Source organism: Telopea speciosissima, chromosome 4, assembly GCF_018873765.1.
Source record: "Telopea speciosissima isolate NSW1024214 ecotype Mountain lineage chromosome 4, Tspe_v1, whole genome shotgun sequence".
NCBI lineage: Eukaryota > Viridiplantae > Streptophyta > Magnoliopsida > Proteales > Proteaceae > Telopea > Telopea speciosissima.
In genome coordinates, this window is record NC_057919.1 from 27,029,351 (window position 1) to 27,053,226 (window position 23,876).

The window sequence follows — 23,876 nt, forward strand, 5'->3', positions numbered from 1 at the left end:
TTAAAATTCTGTTTCATGAAACCAGTCCGAAATTGAAATCAAAATAAAAATCATACCAAATCAATCGGAATCTCCGTTTAATTTGGGACGAAATGAATAAAAGTACCCAAAATTAAATCAATAGCCACCTTTATATGGAAATGTAAATTTCTGCAAGGTAGTTTAGATTTCGTTTCAATTTTCCTATCCATCATTTCACTTCACTATACCATATAAAAATTGTATTCTTCACTTCACTCCTACTTATCACAAGCGCCTAAGGAATGTTTGACGATGTATTTTGGTGGACATTAGGTTACAAATGCCACATCATCCCTACATGTGGCACAAATAGGTATTGGTTCATACGGTAGACCAAGAAATCCTCGTAATGATAAATTTCTAGGTTGTTTCCTCCGCAGCTTACATAGGAAGGTCTCTTCGAGTAGCCTAAACATTTGTTATGTGGCAATTTTCTTGGGGTTCAATTTTGTTGACAAATATACCTCATTGTCTCTTGTTAATATATCGAATTTCAGCCTAAATAGAGGTGACCAATTGACAAATTTTCGAAAAATCAAAACTTTGAGAGAATGCATAGTAATTGTCAAAGTGCTGCAAGTGTGGAAGACATATATGGAGGAAATTTGATAAAAGGGAGAAAGAACGGTAATTGGTGTTGTGTCTTGGTGTGTACTTGCGCCCAGACACAACTCAGTGCAAAATGACCAGTGCACCCCTGGTCCTTTCCAGCTTTCCAAGAGGTGTGTTGGTCTTTTCGCGTTAGGTTGTGCCTGGCAGCAGGTACACGCCGCCCCCAACGACCGATTACCATTCCTTTTCCCTTGATAAAATTTGAGTTTGACATTTGATATATAGGTCCTATTTACCGAAAAAAAACCTAGACAATGTCCTCTCAACCCAATGGTTAGAATAGCCAAACCATTTGTCCAAATAGCACAATAACTATTAGGCATTGCAAAAACTCTCTCATTGGTCCTTGTGTTTGCATAGACCAAACTCTCTCACCCCCTATTTGTTAGATAATCACAGTGTAGTTGCCATTTGGACTTGTGACGCATCAAGCCTGAAGCATTAATAAATTAGTGATAAGGGGTCTACGTTTTTTATTTTATTTTTGTAAAGAAGGTTTTTATTTTTTTGGTAAACAGATATGGTGTCTTTCACATGCTCTAATAAGAGACAGTTATTAAAAAAAAGAGGGGAAAGATAATTCAAAATGGACGGGTCGGGCTGACACCCGATCCAGATTCACCTAACCGGAGTGAACAGATAGCTTCACAGACAGCACAACTTACCTGGAATAAAAAACAAAATTATCTTTCCAAAAATAGTAAAATACACCAAAGAAAATAACAAAATAAAATTGGAGGATAGCGACCCCTCAAAAGGTTTCACTGAGAAAATAGGGAATTACGGCTTGTCGGCGACGGGATCCGATCATCTGGTCTGTTCTTGGAAGCAGAGACAAAGAGCTTTTGACAATCCATCCTGACTCTTCTGGTCTGTTCTTTCTGATTCCTTATCTAATACTCTTTTTTTTTGGGGCTTGGCTGGTGAGCTAATCTTGCTTGAAATCGTTTTGAACACCTGATCTTTTGATTTCTCAGAATCTCTCCGAAACAAACAAAACATTTGCATAATTAAAATGTGAGGGAAAGAGAAATGTTGGGTCTAGATTACTTCACTTGCAGATTGTTGATTAAAATATAGTTATCCCGGATTTCTTTTTTTTTGGAGGGGGGGTCCAGATTACACAATGTTCCCAATCTTTGACCAATTTATCAGTTGCATTTCAGCTAGTAACTTATTTCTTGAGTAATTTGGAGAAAGGCAAATTATGTCCTTTGAATTCTTGAATGGGACAACGTTTGGTTCTGCCAGTTTTCTGGTGGATTTCCCCTTTTGGAATAATTTAGTAAGGGTATTATGGTGACCTAGAAATTGCCTGAGCAGAGATAAAGTAGAATTTTCTTGGCCCCCTCAAAGGAGATTACCCTTCTTTTCTCTTAATCATACACATAAGGATGAAGATGCTTCTTTGTTTACCATAGTAAAACCTCTTTGTGCCCCACCTTCAACATCACACCTTATGAAATAATCTTACATTTTGGATATCCTTCTCTAAACACTCAGCCTATAGCTTGTAGCAACTTCATTTCTGTTTCATCTCAAGCTTGTACAATGGTATCTGATGACAATTTCCTCTCTTCGTATATGACCTGGCTCTGAACTAAATCTCCAATTTCACTTCCTGAAAAGGTCTAATTCATCCGCTTGAGTCAATGGAAGCCAATGCACTAAACAATTAATGAAAGAAACATCCATCTTGGAGAGAGAGAGAGAGAGCCTTTGAACAGTTTTGTCTTACCATGTTTTGACAGTAATCTTTTGCATTGCCTTCTGAAAGTTTCAATTTACTGCTACTAAATTCGTTTGAAGTACAAGAATCGTCACATGGCAAACCCAAATTGATTGAAAATGAAAGTTATGAGAGAAAATCCTTTCCAGAGCATTATATTTTGCATTGTGGAAGTTCGTTTAGTGGCAGCAATTGGAGATGAGAAGCATTGAAGGAAGAACTGAAGCGTTGGAGCATGGTTTCACACTTAGAAGAGGCATCTGATTATTTTCTTCTTAGATTTTTTATCTTGAGTGGTAATTAGGTTAATGTTGTCACTTTTGTTTGGCAATCCATCGGATGCAAAAGTTTCTTTGTCATGGTATTGGTGTCACTTGAAAGCTTATTGAGTTACCTTTGAATAAGACTTTGGTTTGGCGAATATGAAGTTTTCAGGAAGTTATGACAAATTTACTCTGACTAGGGTTTGGAAATTTTGATTTAATTAGTAGCTCAGTCTATTTCATTTTAGAGTTTCTTATTTTCCTTTATCTGGGAACCACTCATAGGATTTGTTAAAATTGTAAGTGGAGTCAAAATTTGCAAGTGCGAGTGTAAGTTCAAAATTTTAAAAAGTTGTTCTTAGAGTTGGTGTGAATAAAGTTTCCTAGTTCCTTAACAAGTAAAAAATGTAGGTAATAGTGTTTACTTAGGATTCAAACCATTTTAAGTTTATATAAGAGCAGGAGAAGACAGAGGATGATAATGGTATTTCAGATTACAAAATGAAATTTAGAAACTGATATGTTACTTTGCTTATTATCATTTTCTTGGAGCTGTGTGAGAGGCCTAGCTTCAGTTGTTACTAAACACTAGCAAAGTTATTGCTTGAAGCTCGGTATATATAATACTTTCTCTATAAGACAAAACTCCCTTTGAAGAGAAACATTTGTCTGCACATGCCAACACAACCATGTGTTTTGACATTTGTTGATTGAACTCCTCATTTAAGAAAAAATGATTGAGAGGTGAAATGCTTGAGTGAATTATGTCTTCACTCAGCCCCTTTACTTATAGATTTGACTAATAGGGCAGAATTACAAATATAACCCTCCATAGCCGACTATGATAGCTAGAGAGGGAAATAAAGGAAATAAAACATAGAAAATACCCAAAATACCCTTATTGGGTTTACATATCTCAACACTCCCACTCAAGTTGGTGCATATATATCATGCATACCCAACTTGACTAAGCTAGGATGAAACAACTTTCCACTTAACCCTTTTGTGAAGAGATTTACAAGTTGATCACCTGACTTCACAAAAGGGACTGCCTACTTTCTAACTTCTCCTTGATGAAGTGTTTGTCAATCTCCACATGCTTTGTACGATCGTGCTGCACTGGATGGTGGGCAATGCTGATTGCTGCTTTGTTGTCACAGTACAACATCAGTGGAAGATGAACAGAACCACTGATATCTTGGAGTAGACTCTGAAGCCACAAAAATTCACATATGTCCTGGGCCGTGGCACGAAACTCAGCTTCAGCACTGGATCTTGCCACCATATTTTGCTTTTTTACTTCGCCAGGTGACAAGGTTGCCTCCTACAAAAGTACAATAACCTGAAGTGGATTTCGGTCTGGATTCCCACCCCAATCAGCATCTGTGTAAACCTCAATGCGAAGATGATCATGCGGAGAGAGAAGAATCCCTTTTCCTGGAGCTGACTTCAAGGAATGGAGAATACGAAGAACAGCCACCATATGAGTAGAGTAGGGATCATGCATGAACTGACTGACCAAGCTTACTGCAAACGCAATGTCCGGTCTGGTATGGGAGTGATAAATTAATTTTCCCACTAGTCGTTTATATCGACCCTTATCAACTGGATCCCCATCTTTCTCTTGCAGACTAGTAGTAGCTTCCAAGGGAGTATCACATGGATGACACCCTAACAAACCAGTTTCTGTGAGTAGGTCTAGAATATACTTCCTTTGGGAGAGAAAAATGCTTTTGGGAGAATGGGCAACTTCAATCCCAAGAAAGTACCTGAGTTGTCCTAGGTCTTTTATCTCAAATTCTTGTCCCAAGAAATTCTTCAGGTGAGAGACTTCATCTGCATCATTACCAGTCACAACTATGTCATCAACATAGACTATAAGAAGAGTGACCTTATCTCCACTTCGCTTGATGAACAAGGTGTGATCAACATTGTTATGTTTGTATCCTATAGAGATCATTGCCTTATGAAACCTGCCAAACCAAGCCCGAGGAGATTGCTTCAGCCCATATAATGCCTTGTTCAGCCTACAAACCTTCCTATGAGTCTTGTCACAAGAAAAACTAGGAGGGACCTTCATATATACCTCCTCTTCCAGTTCTCCATGAAAGAATGCATTTTTTACATTCAATTGTTGCAATTCCCAGCCTAGATTGACAGCATATGACAATAGGACCCGCACAGTATTTAACTTTGCAACCGGGGCAAATGTCTCCTGATAGTCAGTCCCATAAGCCTGGGTAAATCCCTTTGCCACAAGTCTGGCCTTGTATCTGTCTACTGATCCATCCACCTTCTGCTTGATAACCAATACCCACTTACAGCCAACTGGTTTCTTGCCTGGAGGAAGAACCACTAGCTCCCAAGTCTCATTTTTGGATAATGCACTCATCTCTTCCATCATGGCTGCTTTCTACTTTGGATCTGCAATTGCCTCCTGCCATTTATGAGGAATAGAAATAGAGGAAAGAGAGGACACAAATGCACGATAGGAAGGAGACAGAGCATCATAGGAAACAAAATTGGAGATGGGAAGTTGGGTGCAAGACCTAATGCCTTTACGGGCAGTAATAGGTAAATCAAGAGAAGGATCCTAATGAAAGAAAGTTATTTTGCAGTTCAAATCTCAGGTTGGACTACTAATGGAAAGAAGATTAGTAGGAAATGAAGAAACATGCAAAACAGAATTTAGTGTAAGGGTAGGAGCGCAGTGAATGAAACCCTTTCCATGTATGGAAGAAAGGGAACCATTAGCTGCTCGAACAATATCTTTTCCAGAATGAGGAGAATAATGATGAAATACATGGGAGGAACCAGTCATGTGGTCAGTGGCACCAGAGTCTATTATCCAAGGACTGGAGACAGCCGATGCACAATGACTACCGACCGGAATACCTGAGGCATAGTAAGAACCAGAAGAGGCAACAGATGCAGACGCCCTAGTAGGTGCAGCGGAAGGTGTTTGGAGCATGCGACGGAGGGCTAGTAGCTCATCCGGAGAAAAACCAGTGTCAGTAGAGGGGACTGTAGCAGTAGGAGCAGCAGCTTCAGTCAGATGTGCCTTCGGTTTGAGCTTCCCCCGGCCTCATTTCGCCTCAAAATCAGTAGGCTTCCCATGTAACTTCCAACACTGAGCCTTGGGGTGATAAGGCTTGTTACAGTGTTCACACTTGACAGGCTCCTTGGAGGCAGCATTACTGTAATCAGTAATGGTAATGGGAGTGGGGCTGGAAGTAGTTTGTACGGCAGACCTAGCAATAGTAGGAGCATGTAACATCGCAGCCCGACGAGTCTCCTCTGTATGAACCATGGCAAAGGATTGTTCTCGTGTAGGAAAGGGAGACTGGTTCAGCACTTGCATTCTAATAGGGTTATACTCCACATTCAGACCTGCCAAGAAGTCGTACACACGGATACTGTCAAAGTGTTTACAGTAGGCAGCAATATCAGTAGGTGTAAAGGGCTGATAGTTGGAGTAATGATCCAATTGCTGCCACAAGCTTTTGAGGGCAGCATAGTATGCAGAGACGGACAACTCCTTCTGAGTGAGGTAATGGGACTTCTTGTGAATCTCATACACCTGAGCAACATTTCCAACACGTCCATAATTCTCCTTGGCGGCACTCTAGATCTGATGGGCTGTCTCCAGAAGCAAGAAATTGTCGGACAGATCTGGTTGCATAGAGTGGAGCAAGTAAGACATCACCATAGCATCATGTGACATCCACTTCTCTTGCGGAGAACCTTGTTTAGCCGGCATAGTGTTAGTCCCAAGGATATGGCCAGTAAGACCACGACCAACAATGGTCAAGTAAGTAGTCTGAGACCACTTGAGGTAATTTGTCCCATCGAGCTTGATAGGTGCAGCAAGAGGAAGCAATTCTGTCTGGGACTGTCCAGCAAGCCCAGAAGTTGCAGAAGAGGAGTCTGAACCTGTCATGATGATTCAAAGAAAGGCTCCAACAAACAGCAGCAACACTAGAAAGTAATTGCTGAAAATGGAAACAGCAATATCCCCAAGAAATCTCCAATAAAATAGGCTGAAAAATTGATCGAGTACTCTTCAATGATGATGAAAGAAGTCCTCAAAATTTCACACCAATCTGAGAAGGAGAACTATAAGAGGCAAATCATCAAACACCTTTGAGCACCCTTGTAGGCTGAAATCGATAGCTGAGAGGAGAAATGGTGATATCTTGACCAATATTGGGAGGAAGAGCCTCAAATTTGGATCGAGTACTTCTCTATAATGAGGGAAGCTTCCCTCAAAAAATCAGCAGCAACAGATAAGGGGGAACCATGAATTGATTTGAGTGTCAGGATTTTGAAAAACCTGACAGTTGAGATCGACTTTTTGGTTGAAGGACTGAGGCTGCTGTTGAAGGGTGCTGATGTGTGCGGAAAGACGATTTATAGAAGCTGTCCAAGGGTGCTGATGTGGATCTTCAAGGATGGAAGACTTTATCTCCAATATTTGGGCATATTCGATCTTCAAGAAATAAAGACTCCAAAAATCGCAGAAAGTGGCAGCAGCTATCAATCCAAGAACAATCTTCTAAAACATAATCTGATTGAGGTAGGTAGGGGACAGCACAAGATCAATCGATCACCTCATATGTGCTGCCCTTAGTGCAGGTTTCAGACCAAGAAGAAAGAGAGGAAGAAGAAGGTGGGGAAGGTAAAGAAGATCGAAGGTGAAGAGAGGACTGTTAGAGAGAGAGAGAAACGATGGGGTTAAAGGCTGGTTCTAATCCTAGATCAGATTTTGCTCTGATACCATGTTAGAAGATGAGAAAGAATGATTGAGAGCTGCAATGCTTGAGCGAATTATGTCTTCACTCAGCCCCTTTACTTATAGATTTCATTAATAGGGCAGAATTACAAATTTAACCCTCCATAGCCGACTATGATAGCTAGAGAGGGAAATAAAGGAAATAAAACATAGAAAATACCCAAAATACTCTTATCGGGTTTACATATCTCAACATCTGGGTTATAGGAAATTCATTCCTTTGTGAGATTAGTTCAGAGGGCTGTTTTGTGGGTCACCAACTCTCTCTCTCTCTCCTCTGTGTGTGTGTGTGTGTGTGTTCCTAAGGATGCCTCAGTAAGGAGGAGTGATTTGATTCTGATTGAAAGAGCTAAAAGAGCAAGGGGCAGGCCTAAAATGACCATAGGAGAAGTTGTGAAGAAGGACATGCATGGTTTAGGTCTTGTACCAGGTATGACCTTGGATAGAGCCTATTGGAGGGCAAGGATCCATGTACTGGACCCTATTTAGCTGAGATTCTCCTGACTTGCTGGGCTGTGTCTCTTTCCTCTTACTTTTATCTGTCACAGAGAGGGTGATATAGAGGATTATGTTTCTCATAGAATTAAAGTAGGATGGATGAAGTGGAGAGGTGCTTCGGGAGTGTTATGTGACAAACGTATGCCTGTTAAGCTTAAGGGGAAATTCTATAGGACAGTAATAAGACCAGCTATGACATATGGGGCGGAATGTTGGGCAGTTAAGAAGAGTCATATAGATAAGATGAGTGTAGCGGAGATGAGGATGTTGAGGAGGATGTGCGGCAAGACCAGGAGAGATAGAATAAGAAATGATTTTATTAGAACCGAATTGGGAGTTGCACCAATCCAGGGCAAACTCCGTGAGAGCCGCTTGAGGTGGTATGGTCATGTAAAACGGAGACCCATGGATGCACCAGTAAGGAGTGACCAAATTCAGTTTGACGGAGCTAAAAGAGGTAGGGGCAGGCCTAAAATGACTATTGGAAAAGTGGTAAGAAAGGATATGCATGTAGTAGGGCTCGATCCTAGTATGACCGCAGATAAAGTTGTTTGAAGGACAAGGACCCGTGTAGCCAACCCCTTGTAGGGGGATGTTCCTAGGATGTTGCTTTGACTTCTTTTCCTATTTATTTCCCTCTTACTTCCTTTACTCCTTTTTACTTCTTTCTACTTCTCTCTTTTACTATTATCATAGCATCTATCGGATCCATGTAGCCGACCCCATTTAATTGGGATAAGGTTATGGTTGTTGTTGTTTTATTTTTGTTTTTACATCATTCATTTGTCATTTTCCAAAATTTCACTTCTCATCTAATTTCCCTTCCCTCTTTTTCTATCTCTTCATTCCCTTATTTTGTCTAGTCCTTAGTTTTACGTGCTTTGTTTTTTTTGGATCCATGTAGCCGAGCCCATTAAGTTGGGATAAGGCTGAGTTTGTTGTTGTTGGTGTATTATTAGAAAATGGACTAATGTTTTTGACCCTTTTCACTTACACAATCTCACTTTCAATTTATGTTCTATAATAGATTTGGGTTCTCTATGGGGAAATGTCTATATGGTTTATTGTATTTGCATATATGTTCGCACGCGCGCACACACACACACACACACAGGGGCGCATTGGCATCATGGAGGATGAAATTTCCGCCTTCATGGGGGGTGGGCGGTCATTTCGGCCCCCTTTGTGTCTAGGCGTGGGCGGTACACTCCTCCACAGAGAACTGTTCTCCATATATAACAACAGCAAACAAACTCAGCCTTATCCCAACTTAATGGGGTCGGCTACATGGATTATATATATATATACATGTAATGTTCCACTGTGTACATTTCACAAGATTGTTGTATCTGTCTCGACACATGAGCTCTTTTTTTTTCTTTCTAGGAATCAGCAATGAGATTTATTAAGAATGAATGAAAGAATACACCAAAAGGCCAAAAGAGGCCAAAAACCAGAAATACATATATCCAATGTAAAATACCAGACTACCTATCCACCTTCGGCATGGCCATCAGCAGATTGGCTACCTGATTAACTAAATCTATATCGTGGTCTCATTTGAGCATCCCAACTGATGTCAAATAAGGCAAAAGTAGGAGGCACCTCCCAAACAGATGGCAACCATGAAGCCGCAGCATGTTGGCCAATCTGTCTGCAACCACTTTGACCTGTCGAAAACAATGAGTAATGTTCCAAGAGATTCCATCCAAGTACTCTCGACACATGAGTTAATCTCCACAGTTCATAGCCTTCTTTTATTCTTATTATAATATAATCCTCTATACTTCTAGGTCTTATGGAGGTGTTCTACTACAGATATAACGGGAAACATTTGACAAAATAACTTTTCTCTCGTATTGTGGGGCCACTGGCCACTACCCATAGAAAAGTTCTTTAAATAACTATTATTTTTCTCAATTGCAAAATCTCTCTTATTCAAATTCTTATGAAGCTGGAGACAAGACATCTTTGAAGCATATCAGCAGCATCTGAGATATCTCAATCAGACATGTAGGCCTTGTTGGATGAAAGTATTATATTGTCATCAATAACCGGAACAATCAAAATATTAGGTGTCTGATGCTACATCTTTGAAGATATTGAGCACCAAGTATTTTGTAGCTGCTGGGACTATTCTTTCTACCACTTCCTTATCTGTCATCCTTTGGAACATCTAAGATATATCTCAATCAGACATTTAGGTCTTGTTGGAAGAAAGTATTATATTGTCATTAATAACCTGAACAATCAAAATATTAGGTGTCTGATGCCACATCTTTGAAGATATTGAACACCAAGTATTATGTACCTGCTGGGACTATTCTTTCTACCACTTCCTTATCTCTCATCCTTTGGAAATTGTAAACCCCACTTGATGGTAAAAACTCTTTTCCACCTTCCTATTGTCCCGATATTTACCCACTGATCTGTCAATTCTTCTCTTCAATACTAAATATTGCAATAGAAGGCTCTTGCGTGGAAAAGTAGGGGATATTTCCTTGTTTAGAATAGTAGTGGAACCAAATTTTTGTAGCTGTCACAGAGTAGGGACAGGACTTTGAAAATGATGATTATAGAATACTTGGCCTGTCAAAGTAATACCTGGCATACTTGGTCGTTGCAGAAATGTAGATATTAGATTCTCTCAGTATACAAAAAGCCACCCTATATATATTGTTAATTCATACAAATAAATGTTGCGTTATTAATTTAGTACTCTGTAGGGTATGGATGGATAGTGTACAAGTACCATAACTGCAATACAAGGTTATGCTAACTGTGCCTTCCTGTTGGTCATGTTCACCAGGATAACTATATTTGGTTTCAAAGGAACATGTTTTCTTAAGAAACATGATAGGAGGGGTAGGTACTCAACAGAGCCTACGGAAAGCTCTTGGAGCTCTGAAGGACTCCACAAAGGTTGGATTGGCAAAAGTGAATAGTGAGTACAAGGTGATCTTATATCTACTTTCCCCTGACCTTTTTCTTTTCATTAATGATTTACTCTTGTTCTTCTTTTCTAAGGTTCCTGAAGTGTTAATCTTGTGTTTCCAGGAATTGGATATTGCAATTGTCAAGGCCACAAATCATGTTGAACATACAGCAAAGGAGAAACATATCCGCAGTGAGTGAAGCCATCTCCCAGCCTTGTGTCATCAATATGCAAACTAATAAATGCTTCTGCTTCCACACATGGTTTTAAATTAGAATGTTGATGTGTGCTATGTTTGTGACTTTACATGTATACATTTTTCTCTTTTCTTTTTTGGAATATAGACCAGGATGTTCATAATTCTACTTGTGCTATGCTGGCAGCTATTTTTGATGCAGTATCAGCTTCAAGACCTCGGGCTGATGTTGCATATTGTATACATGGTCTCGCTAGACGTCTTGCTAAGACGCATAATTGGGCAGTATGCTCCAGCCCTTGCTAAAATGAATTTTCTTTCTTTTCACCATCATGCTTGTACTTGTCAGTCTAATTCAGTCTAGTTCACCTCCTACCATTTTATTTAGGTTGCTTTAAAGACTTTGATTGTGATTCACCGGGCATTGAGGGAGGTTGATACCACATTTCGTGAAGAGATCATTAGTTATAACAGGGGCAGAGGTCATATGCTGAACTTATCTCATTTCAAGGATGATTCAAGTCCAAATGGTACTTCCTGTTTTCTTCATTTTTCTTCAACACTGGAATCTTGTACACTATGATTTGGAACTGATTGTGTGCTATTGTCAAATTGTGGTGTTAAGCATGGGATTATTCTGCTTGGGTTCGTACCTATGCTCTGTTCCTGGAGGAGCGGTTGGAATGTTTCCGTATACTGAAGTATGATGTTGAGAAAGATCGCTGGGTAAACAGTTTCAACTGAGTTCATCATTCTGTTACATTCTCATTTTACAGCTATCTTCTACTGAAAAAATCTGCATTATCATTACTAGTTTAATTTGATGCGGGTCTTAGAACAAACCAGGTGTGCACAATGAAATTGATTTTCGAACAGTATCAATGAGGCACATTTGGTTCAATGGACTGCTATAACATACTGAGCATGTCAAACTAAGCTAGTTTCCCAGAATAGCTCTTCCATTGGACTTGAGTTTCTGGAGATATTCAAAATCTTCCATTCTGAAGTTGCAGGGGTATCTTGGGAAAAGTGGTTGTATAAATTATTTGTGGTTTCTCATCTTAGTTTAATCCATTTATATTTATTCTGTTGAATTTTGAATGGTAATGTATGGTAATACATTCTATGTCCATCAAACCATATAATGTAGTCCTAGATTGAAGATAATCCAACTAAAAGCCAAAACCAGGATCTGTTCTTCAAAGGGTAATTCGGTTAGGTTTTTTTTTTGGTGAATAAAAAATCTATTACGAAAGCCCAAGGGGGGGGGGGGGCGAGAGGAGAGAGGGGGGATATACAAAGGAAAGAGAGGGGGGGGGGAGAAACAAGCCCCGAACCCAACTAAGAGGGGGAATGGGGCCGTAAAAGAGCACTATCTAAACCCCAGGAATCAACAATATGCCTGTTCCTTGGGGAGTCCAAAAGGTCTTTTGAGGGAGGAAACTCAGCTTTGAGGAGACATCCGAAGAGATGGCTTTCCAAATCAAGTCAAAAGACCTAGAATTGGAGGTCCATCTCCTAAGGTTCCTCTCCATCCATATGTGATAAAGGGCAGCACCAAACACAAGCTTGCCAATAGTGTCACAGATAGAGCATCCAGAGAAAGTCATGACCAGCCAGAGCCACTCTCTAGTGAAGGGGAGGGGTCTCCTGCTACGAGGCCAAATAGACGATAGGGCTTTTTTTCCAGATGGTAGAGGTGAACGGGCAAACAAAGAATAGGTGGTCAATGTCTTCGGAACCACTCCAACAAAAGATACAAGAGGGGAGGGGGGACATGGATTCTTCGGTGGAGGAGGGTCGGGAGGCAAAGGTTAAGGGCTCTCCAGGCTAAGAAGCTATGGCGAGGGATGTGACCTTTGAACCAGACAAGCTTATGCCAAAGGACGGTAGGGGCATGGGTCCTAACAAAGTTCCAGGCAGATCTAAAGCTAAAAAGGCCATTTGAGGAGGGGAGCCAAACAACCTTGTCCGCATGAGATGGGGAGGAGGGGGGGGGGGGGGGGGGGAGGTTGGGGAGGGGGGAAGGGAATGCTAGATCTGGGTTAAATCAAGGGAAAAGGTCAAATTTAGTGTTAGGGTTTAGTGGGATCTCCAGTGAAGGTCTCGTTAACAAATAATCAATCTAAGGCTGCTGAAAAGAATTGGCAGCAAGGTTGGTTGAGTCGGGGTTAGGTTTGAAAGAGAGATGAGTGGGGATTCTAGGGTTAGAGTGGACAGATTAGGACCAGGGTTGGATCAAGTCTTTCAAAGGGCTGGAAGGACACTCGGTCAAGGTTTGGTAGTATTCTGATGGTTAGGTTATGCTGGGCAGGTTATGGGTGGTTTAGAGGAGAAGAAGAGAGTGGTTAGGGTTTGGTTCAGGCTCACACTTGTGGATTGAAGAACAAACTTGAACAGAACTTCGTTGATGTAGCATAACTCTTGAAATCAGAACTTGAACAAGAACTTGAATGTAACAGCAATGGAGAAAACAAGTAACCAAATCGAACCACTGGGCTTCCCACTGCAAGGTGTCAATCGGATCAAACACCGATTCTGTTAGCCTTACTCAAACACAAGACAAATTCTCCTTGAAGAAGACAAGTTGCAGCAGCAGCATTGGAGAGAAATTTTCAAAATTGTGAGGTAAAGAGCCCAACGAAAATTACTTTATTTATAAGGGGCCATAACGCCTTCTCCTATTCAGCCTAGGAGCCGAAGAGCCCCTAGCCAACTTCTATCACATAGGCAACAATTAAAAGGTCATGTGACCAATTAAAGTAGTCACATGACTACTAAATAACCTAGCCAATTCTAGGCGGTGACAATCAAGTTGTCACATGACAACTTAAAAAGTCACATTACTAAAAACAAATAAACTAAGTAGTCACATGACTATAACATCAAAATAAAAATGAAGTAAAACTACTAACCAACTACTGACACTAACACTAATGGAAAGCTTTGACTTCTTCTTCTTTCGGACATAAGTATTCACATCTGCATCAGATTTCCCCGGCTTGAAAACATTCGTCTCTGACGAATGGGTGAAGGACATGTAACAGTCATATAATTCAGGGTTAAGCTTCTTGAAGTCGTCGGCGTGAATCCAAGTGACGTGAGTGACCTTTCCACTTGACAAGGAAAGCATGGTAACCGCTGCCATGTCGTGTGGTCTTGTGCATGTCGTTCAAGACTTCTTCAATGTTGTCTTCAGTGGGTGATTTGAGCTGGAGCAGCCTCAGTATATGTTCAGAATCACCATCATCTGAGTGATGTTTCATATAGAGATGTAAATCGGACACGTTGAAGACATTGCTTATGCTCATATCAGTAGGCAACTCGAGTACATAAGCATTAGGTCTAATATGTTTCAGCACCTTGTACGGACCCATCTTCTTAGGATGGAGCTTGTTACTAATACCTGGTTGGTGTCTCTCAAGTTTAACATGAACCATAACCATGTCTCCAGGCTTGAACTCCACATATCATCGATGACGATCAACATTAGCTTTGTAAACATCATGCGTCATCGAACATCAGCATGTACCTCAATAATATGGTGCGAGAATTCATCGGCTTCTAGGCTTATCTGAGCTTGAGGGGGGTAAGGGAACAAGGTCGATAGGACACCTTGGCTGAACTCCAAGTAAAATAAAAAATTATGTACGACCTATAGTCCTTCCTGTTCACAGAACTGTTGTAGGCAAACTCAACAATGTCAAGAATAGAAGGCCATGTCTTCTCGTAATCCCTGACTAAACACCTCAACAAATTTCCCCGACTCTTGTTTACTACTTTCGTCTGCCTGTCAATCTGTGGATGAAAGGCGGTAGAAAACAGCAACTTTGTGTTAGTTTTTAACCATAATGTCTTCCAAAAGTAACTCATGAACTTGACATCATGATCGGAAACAATAGTGCTTGGCAACCCATGTAAGCGCAACCTCTTTAAAGAATAACTTTGCAATGTGAGAGGTATCAAGTGTCTTGTGACAAAGAAGAAAGTGTGCCATCTTTGAGAAACGGTCCACCACAACCATGATAGAGTCATATCGTTCTCTAGTAGAAGGCAACCCAAGAACAAAATTCATAGTGATATCAACCCATGGTACATGAGGAATCGGCAGTGGTGAGTAGAGACTTGTATTATGCTTGGTACCCTTAGCCAACCGATAGACCTTGGACCTCTTGATTACATGATCAACATCCTTGGCAATGTGTGGCCAATAGTAACGATCAATAACCTGTAGAATGGTCTTATTCTTCCCAAAATGTCCTCCCAAGCCTACTCCATGTAACTCCCGAATAATATGATGGCATAGGGAAGAAACTGGTATACATAGTCGTGTCCCCAAAACAAATATCCATCATGAATGGAATATTTAGGTTGCTGTCCACCCTGCTGCAACTTTGAATAAAAGACCCTGAAATCCTTATCTGAAACATGCTAAGTGCATGTGTTGAAAATGTTTTCAGAGTGTGTACCTTCCTGCTCAGTGCATCTGCCACTGTGTTCTCCTTTCCTGCCTTGTACTTCAGACTAAACACAAACTCTTGTAAATAAGCGACCCATTTGGCATGCCTATTGCTAATTGTCTTCTGTGAATGCAAATGCTTTGGTGCTTCATGATCAATGTAAAGAACAAATTCTTTACCACTAAGATAGTGCCTCTAGTGTTGTAACAATTGAACAAACATATAACTCAAGCTCATATGTCGAATAGCGTCGCTTGGCATCATTAAGTTTCTCACTATAGAAAGCGATAGGGTGCCCACCTTGCATCAATACACCTCCCAGACCAATATGTGAAGCATCAGTCACCACCTCACATACACAGTCAAAGCTGGTAAGCGTAATACATGAGCCTCTGTCTTCTTCTTCTTGATAAGATCAAAGGCCTTTGCTGCCGCGGCTGTCCATTCAAACTTCCCCTTACTCTGCTTAGTACATTTGGTGATGTGTGTCATGATTGCACTGAAATTCCAAATGAAACGCCTGTAGAATGAAGCTAGACCATGGAAGCTACATACTTCAATAAATGTCTCGGTGTAGGCCAATCAATAACACTCTTGATCTTTTCTGGATCAGCTTCAACACCCCGTGCAGAAACAATAAATCCAAGGAATATAACCTTGGGCACCATGAAAGGACATTTCTTGAGATTGATGTACAACTCTCTTGACGGAGCACTCTCAAGACTTGCTTCAAGTGATCAATATGGTCGATCAAGATGTCATCAAAATAAACAACCAAAAATCGACCAATGAGAAGACGAAGTACCTGTGTCATAACACGCAGAATGTACTGGGTACATTCATCAGACCAAAAGGCATGACTTTCCACTCAAACAGTCCATCCTTGGTCTTAGAAGCTGTCTCCCATTCGTCCCCAGGCCGGATACGAATTTGATGGTAGCCACTGCGAAGGTCCAATTTAGAAAAGACCTTAGATCCGGACAACATGTCCAACATATCATCAAACTGTGGTATAGGGAACCTGTACTTCATTGTGATCTTGTTGATTGCCCTACTGTCCACACACTTACACTAGGGCTTAAGCTCTCTACAATGAATACCTTCTGTAATAGCTCATCAACTTGTCGCTTGAGCTCTGCATGCTTTGTAGGGCTGAGACGGTAAAAAGTCAGATTTGGTAGTACAGAACCAGGTACCAAATCAATAGCATGCTGAATATCCCTTATGGGAGGCAACTCATCTGGTAACTCGTCAGGTACGAGGTCAGAAAAATCGGACAGCGGCTCTTTGATGGGCTTTGTGAGCTGTACTTATGGCAGTGTAGTGACTTCTTTAGTGACCAAAGCTAATATCATACCTAACTCTTGGCTGGTGTGCTCAAACTCCTTCTGTGGAATGGCCAATAGCTTCTTCTCAGTGCCTGCACTCCTCTGATTAGTTCTCAAAGATCTCCTTTGACGCATTTCCACTGGTATGTTAACTGGATAAAACACATTATGCTGTCCCTTGTGTTGGAATAAACATTGATTCTTATTTCCACCAACCATGACGTCATTGTCATACATCAAGGCCTCCTGAGTAAAACATCAGTGAGCCTTATAGGTATAACATCACATCAAACATCTTCAAAGTAACAATGAAGCTGTAAAGGAACTGAGCAATACTGATTTACTTCTGAAGTGTTACCATTCAGCAGTGACACTTTGTAAGGCTGTGGGTGCTTCTCAGTCTTCAACCCTGTCCTCTTTACAAAAGCTTCAGAAGTAACATTAACACAGTTGCCACTATCAACTATTACCGGTAGAGTGTGATCTCCAGAACGCATACAGGTGTAGAAGATACAAGTGCACCGCCAATCTTCCCCCTTAGTTTCAGCCACCAAAATTCAAGTAACCAGATGAATACCGTATGTGTCATCATCATTTGCCCCATCATCATAGTAATTGGCCTCAAAATCTCAATCGTCCATGGGATAAGGAAACAAATCAGGGTCTTCGTCGTCAGATGTTTCTTCCTTTTCAGAAACAGCAGCAATATTTCTACGAAGTGGACAATTCTTGGTATGAAAACAGTTTACCCTGTCAGTATTAGGCATAGGTAATTTCTCCTTGTGATCTGATCGTATAGGAGCTGCAGGACGTGAAGGACCAGCGGTATAAGGTTGGGAGTTGAGAAATTTTTCTTACTTTCAACAGCTGGAATACCAAACCATCTACCACTAGATGCCAATAGTTCTTCTGCACAAAGACCCTTTCTCGAAACAGTCCCTAACATTGGACACTTTAGCAACACCAATAGCCCTGTTAATATCATCTCTCAATCCCAGTCGAAATCAAGATAACACCTGAATTTCATTCTCCCTAATGCCAGTGCGAAAAGAGAGTGAATCAAACTGCTGCATATACTTGGCCAAAGACAAATTCGCTTGGCGTAGAGTATTTAACTTGTCCTGTAACTGTGCACTGAAATGCTTTGGTAAATATTCTTACTCAAGTCTTCCTTCATCTCTGCCCAATTAATTGGTGCATTTCCTTCATACTCAAGATCTCTTTCAGTAGTTCTCCACCATTCACGGGCGGAACCTGTTAGAGTTGTTAGAATATCTTGTATAGGGGTAGTTCTGTCATTGTCTAGTTATAAGACATGACTAAGTTGTATTTTTACTTTATTGTCTTATTTCTCCTTACCTCCCTAGGGAGGCTTGTGTAATTTGGAAGACTTAATGAATGAAGCTAATCACTCTCAACACACACAATCGATTCTCCCATTCTCTTCTCTTCTTCTCATCTCTTCTCTCCTTCTTCTTCTTCTTGTTGTAAACTCTTCTCTTACCAGATTCGATCTACCTTTGAGTTTCAACTTGGTATCAAAGCCAACATCTCTGGTTTGAGAGTCGGCTGAGCTCAGTCCTCATCTTCTCCTCTCTTTGGAACCCTATAAATGTAAAGGGGGTTCCATTGGAGGCTGTATATGTGAAACCTATACTCCTTACAGTCTTGGGAGTAGTATTCCCTAAGTTGGAGAGAGTTTCAGAGCTGCTGAAGGTGACTTGAAGCAATGGAGGAAGATTGGCAAGTTACCGCCAGCTTGTGAAGCTTCTTCTTGGTTCTCCTTCTCTTCTTCACATCTTGGCATGAGACCTATTGGAGTTGCATCGCCTAGGGGTGTTGTTTCAGACCCCAAAGCTCTTGTTTGTTGAAAAAGAAATGCTGCCTTGCTGCTAGATGTTTTTGAAGACTTGAAACCAGGCTCTGTTTTTCCGCCACCTAGGAGTGTCTCGGTTTCGATTCTGCCTTTGGCAGCTTGGATGACCTTGGAACTTGTCCCATTTGTGTCGTATGGGAGTGCCTTTTTGAAGCCCTAAGAGCCTGCCGTTGAAGGTGGAGGGTCGAGGAGGGCACTTTTTTTTTCTCGCTCACAGTATCGGTGCTCTGTTTTTTGTCTTCTCGAGGTCTGCTGTATTGGATGGCTGAATGTGATAGTATTACATCTTGATACACTTATTGGGTGTTATGGACTAAAGGTTCTTGGCTACTAGCAGAATTTGGTTTGAGTTATACAAGTTTTTGCTCTTCATATGCTTGCTGTTTTTTAGGCTTGGCCTCAGCCTTGTGGTTTGGTTGATTTGGGACCATATTTTGTATTGGTCTGTCTCCTTGTTTTGGGTTGAGTATACTCCCCACTTGCGCAAACAATTTATATTGATTGTTGAAGTATTTGCCTATTATGTCCTCGTATCGGACAAGATTCGAGGTCGATGGACCAATTACAGCGCAGCCCAGTGGTGGTTTCCCAACCATGGCTTCCTTTGATAAGCCCAACACCCGGATCTCGGTTGTGAAGTTGGACAATACCAACTATTTGGATTGGTCCGTTCCGTGAAGTTGTCTCTACGTAGTAGGGGAAGTTGGGGTACATTCGGTCTATCGCGACTCCTGCTACTGCGATGCGAGGCTATCTCAGTGGGAGGCTGAAAACTCCTTGTCGTGACTTGGCTGATCTTTTCCATGAAACCGAGATAGGTCGGAGATTTATGAGTAAGGAGACTGCTAAAGATATTTGGGATGGTGTATCCAGAATTTTTGATAGAGTTGGAGATTCCACGAAAGTGTATCAAATTCTCGAAAAATCATTCATATGAAACAGGGTGATAGGAGTATATCCGAGTACTACAACTCTGTTATTAGCTTGTGGGAGGAGTATGATCATTATACCAATCTCCGGTTGTCAATCTTGAGGATCGGCAAAAGTCTACAGAGCAAGAAAAGGAAAGGATCCTTATTTTGCTTGGTGGTCTTAACTCGAATATGAGCCCCTTCGCCAAGAAATCTTAGGGAGGTCTCCATTTCCATCTCACGGATGATGTGTGCGATTATTTGCAAAGTGAGGAAACCGGAGGACCACTATGGATATTGTACCATCAATAGAGAGGTTCGCTCTTGTTTCAGTTCCCAAAAAGACTGGAAAAGTGGGGGAAAGGCCGTGAGAGATACAAATGTGACCATTGTGGCAAGCTTGGACATACCAAGGACCGGTGCTGGGATCTTCATGGGCAGCCCCCTGGTATGCGTGGTAGTTCATCTCATGCCCGTGGAGGCAAGCGAGGGGGAGCTAAGGCTCATTTTGTGACATCTGAGTCCGAGCCACCTGGACCGCAGCATGCTCCTGATTCCCTCTCACAGGATGATATTGCAGCCCTACGTTGGTTGATGTCTCACCTTGGAGGGTCAGCTACTGGTTCTAGCTCTGGAGGGTTGACTACTTCTGCCTCAGCTCTGCAGGTCTCATCTGCTACTGCACCCACTTGGATCATTGACTCTGGAGCTTCCGATCACATGACTGGTATGTCCTAGTTCTATGATTCCTATTCCATTTGTTTTGGCGGACAAGGTAAGGGTTCTTGATGGTTCCTTTTCCTCCTGCCTCTCTGGTAAGGGTAATGTGCGGGTTACTCCTTTATTTCCTTGAGTCCGTCCTTCATGTTCCCGACTTTGCTACTAACCTATTATCGGTGAGTCACCTAACCAAATCCTTACATTGTTGTGTCACTTTCTTTCCTTCTTATTGTGTCTTTCAGGATTTGGAGACAAAGAGGGTTATTGGCAGTGGGACTGAGAAAGGAGGACTCTATCTTCTTGAGCCACAGTCACCTGCTCAATCTACTGCTGCAGCTTATGTTTGTGGTCGGCATGACTGGAGTGCTTTGGAGTCTGTTATGCTTTGGCATCAACGTTTAGGTCATCCCTCTTTTGTTGTTATGAGGAGACACTTACCCCACTTGTTTACTTCCTTTTATGCATCTTATGTTTTTCAGTGTGAATCTTGTATTTTTGCTAAACATTGTCGCACATCTTATCCTTATCGTGGTAATAGATCTACTGCACCTTTTTCCCTTGTTCATACTGATGTTTGGGGGCCTTCTCCTACTACTTCCTTATCTGGTTTTCGTTATTTTGTTTCATTTGTGGATGACTATTCTCGGTCTACTTGGACTGTTTTGTTAAAACAAAAGAGTGATGTTTGTGATGCTTTTAAGGAGTTTTATCACTTTATCAGTACTCAGTTTGGTACTCACATCAAAATTGTTAGATCTGATAAGGGGGGTGAGTACATGTATGGGGGGCTCCAACAATTCTTTTCTGATAAGGGCATCATCCATCAACTGGCTTGTGTTGACACCCCACAGCAAAATGGGGTGGCTGAACGCAAAAACCGCCATTTGCTAGAAATCACTAGGGGTCTTCTCTTTGGTATGCACGTGCCTAAGACCTTTTGGTCTGATGCCCTTCTTACCGCTGCCTTTCTTATTAACCGGATGCCAAGTCCACTCCTTGGCTCCAAATCCCCCTTGGCTCTTCTTTCTCCTCAATCCTCAGTTTTTTTCCTTGTCTCCACGCGTCTTTGGTTGTGTTTGTTATGTACATGTCAACAAATCAGCCCGCACCAAGCTTGATCCCAAAGCTCTCAAGTGCATCTTCTTAGGCTACTCTGATTCCACTAAAGGGTATAAGTGCTACCATCCTTCTTCCCGAAGGCGATTTCTCTCCAAAGATGTCACCTTCTTTGAGTTTATTCCTTTTTTTTCTTCTTCCCCTCGCCATTCTGTTCAGGGGGAGAGTATTAGCAGTGAACAGAATGCGGATGTCATTCCCTTCCTATCTCCTTTACCTACCTCCACTTCCCCATTTCTATTTGATATTGGAAAGTACAAAGAAGTGGATGTTGTGGATGATGCTGATGTTGATGGTATTGGTGATGGTGATGCTAGCAGACAAAAGGAATACAAGGGGATAAGATTTAAAGAAGATGGTGTATTCACAAGAGGTGAATGCTTGTTGAAGGAAAAAGGGAAGCAACCATGGTACAAGCGACCCTGCCAAAACCCCTCTTTGGATCCACATCCTCAGTCTCATCCTCTTCAGTCAGGTAATTCCTCTCCTTCTGAATTAGATCTTCCCATTGCTATTAGAAAGGGGAAGAGAAGAACCTGTACTAATCCCATAGCCCAGTTTGTTTCCTATAACTCCATTTCTCCTACAGGTGTTGCTTTTTCCACTGCTCTTGAGTCTTCTTCTATTCCCAAAAATGTCACAGAGGCCTTATCCAATCCAAAATGGATGCAAGCAATGACCGAGGAAATGGTGGCTCAGAGAAGAACAATACTTGGACATTTGTTGATCTTCCCGAGGGAGGACTCGATTGGATGTAGATGGGTTTATACAATCAAGTATCGATCCGATGGTACAGTGGAAAGGTACAAAGCTCGGCTGGTTGCTAAAGGGTATAGTCAGGTGTATGGCATTGACTACCAGGAGACTTTTGCCCCTGTAGCCAAGCATAACTCCATCGGGGTTCTTCTTTCGATAGCGCCAATAAAGATTGGCCTATGTACCAATTAGATGTGAAGAATGCATTTCTTCATGGAGATTTAGCGAAGTTGTGTACATGCAGCCTCCACTTGGTTTTAAGTGTCCCTCATTTGAAGGGAAAGTGTGTTTGTTGAAGAAAGCTCTTTATGGCCTAAAGCAGTCTCCTAAGGCCTGGTTTGAGAGATTTAGACAAGCCATTACGAAGAATGGGTATTCCCAGTCAAGCTGACCACACCTTGTTTATCGAAGAGGTAATGGTACGATTCTACAGCTCTCATTGTCTATGTTGATGACATTGTGGTATTTGGGAATGATGTTCTTTGAGATAGATAGATTGAAGTCTTATCTCGGCTAAACAGTTTGAGATCAAAGACCTTGGAATCTTAAAATACTTCTTGGGTATTGAGGTATCTAGATTAAGGAAAGGGATCAACATTTGCCAAAGGAAATTTATCTTGGATCTTCTGAAAGAGACAGGGATGATGGGGTGCAAACCAGCTACTTCCCCCATTGATCCGAATCATAAACTTGGTGATGAATGTGGTTCTTCTCTTATAGATGCAAGCAAGTACCAGAGGTTAGTTGGGAAACTAATCTATCTCTCCCTAACTCGACCGGACATCTCTTATGCGGTTGGAGTGGTGAGTCGGTTCATGCATGCTCCCAGGGTGGACATCCGGATGCGATATATCGCATCATCAAATACTTGAAATCCTGTCAGGAAAGGGCCTTTTATTTGCCAGGCATGACCATTTACAGATTGAAGGCTACACAGATGCTGATTGGGCTGGTTCAGTCTCTGACAGGAGATCTATTTCTGGGTATTGTACCTTCTTGGGTGGTAATCTAGTTATCTGGAGGAGCAAGAAACAACCAGTTGTTGCTCGATCTAGTGCTGAGGCCAAGTTTAGGGCCATGGCCCATGGAGTATGTGAGCTTATATGACTAAAACGACTTCTTCACGATTTGAGCTTTGAAACTGAAGGGCCAATGAGACTTTATTGTGACAACAAAGCTGCCATAAGCATTGCCCATAATCCGGTTCAACATGATCGAACCAAGCATATTGAGGTCGATCGTCACTTCATCAAAGAGAAATTGGATTCTGGGTGCATTTGTACTCCCTTTGTGAAAACAGGTGATCAAGTAGCAGATATCTTCACCAAGGGTCTCGCTTCTAGTCTATTTAGTACTCTATTGTGCAAGCTGGGAATGTATGACATTTATTCTCCAGCTTGAGGGGGAGTGTTAGAGTTGTTAGAATATCTTGTATAGGGGTAGTTCTGTCATTGTCTAGTTATAAGACATGACTAAGTTGTATTTTTACTTTATTGTCTTATTTCTCCTTACCTCCCTAGGGAGGCTTGTGTAATTTGGAAGACTTAATGAATGAAGCTAATATGTGTGTTGAGAATCACTCTCAACACACACAATCGATTCTCCCATTCTCTTCTCTTCTTCTCATCTCTTCTCTCCTTCTTCTTCTTCTTGTTGTAAACTC

The 23,876-nt window shown here is 41.4% G+C and overlaps 1 protein-coding gene across 2 annotated transcripts in view; it reads left to right on the plus strand.

Annotated features, from left to right (window-relative positions):
- The first annotated feature begins 1,349 nt into the window (after positions 1 to 1,349).
- Positions 1,350 to 23,876, plus strand: part of LOC122659661 (putative clathrin assembly protein At5g35200) — a 49,399-nt gene continuing 26,872 nt past the window's right edge. Inside the window, exons 1-7 of one of the 2 annotated variants that reach the window (XM_043854760.1) lie at positions 1,350 to 1,503; positions 2,552 to 2,666; positions 10,725 to 10,870; positions 10,973 to 11,042; positions 11,234 to 11,331; positions 11,435 to 11,576; positions 11,672 to 11,772. In XM_043854760.1, the coding sequence (XP_043710695.1) occupies positions 10,769 to 10,870; positions 10,973 to 11,042; positions 11,234 to 11,331; positions 11,435 to 11,576; positions 11,672 to 11,772 (513 nt within the window). In that variant the 5' untranslated portion in view covers positions 1,350 to 1,503; positions 2,552 to 2,666; positions 10,725 to 10,768. The remainder of the gene's footprint in view (positions 1,504 to 2,551; positions 2,667 to 10,724; positions 10,871 to 10,972; positions 11,043 to 11,233; positions 11,332 to 11,434; positions 11,577 to 11,671; positions 11,773 to 23,876) is intronic. The other variant, XM_043854759.1, reaches the window with a different exon arrangement.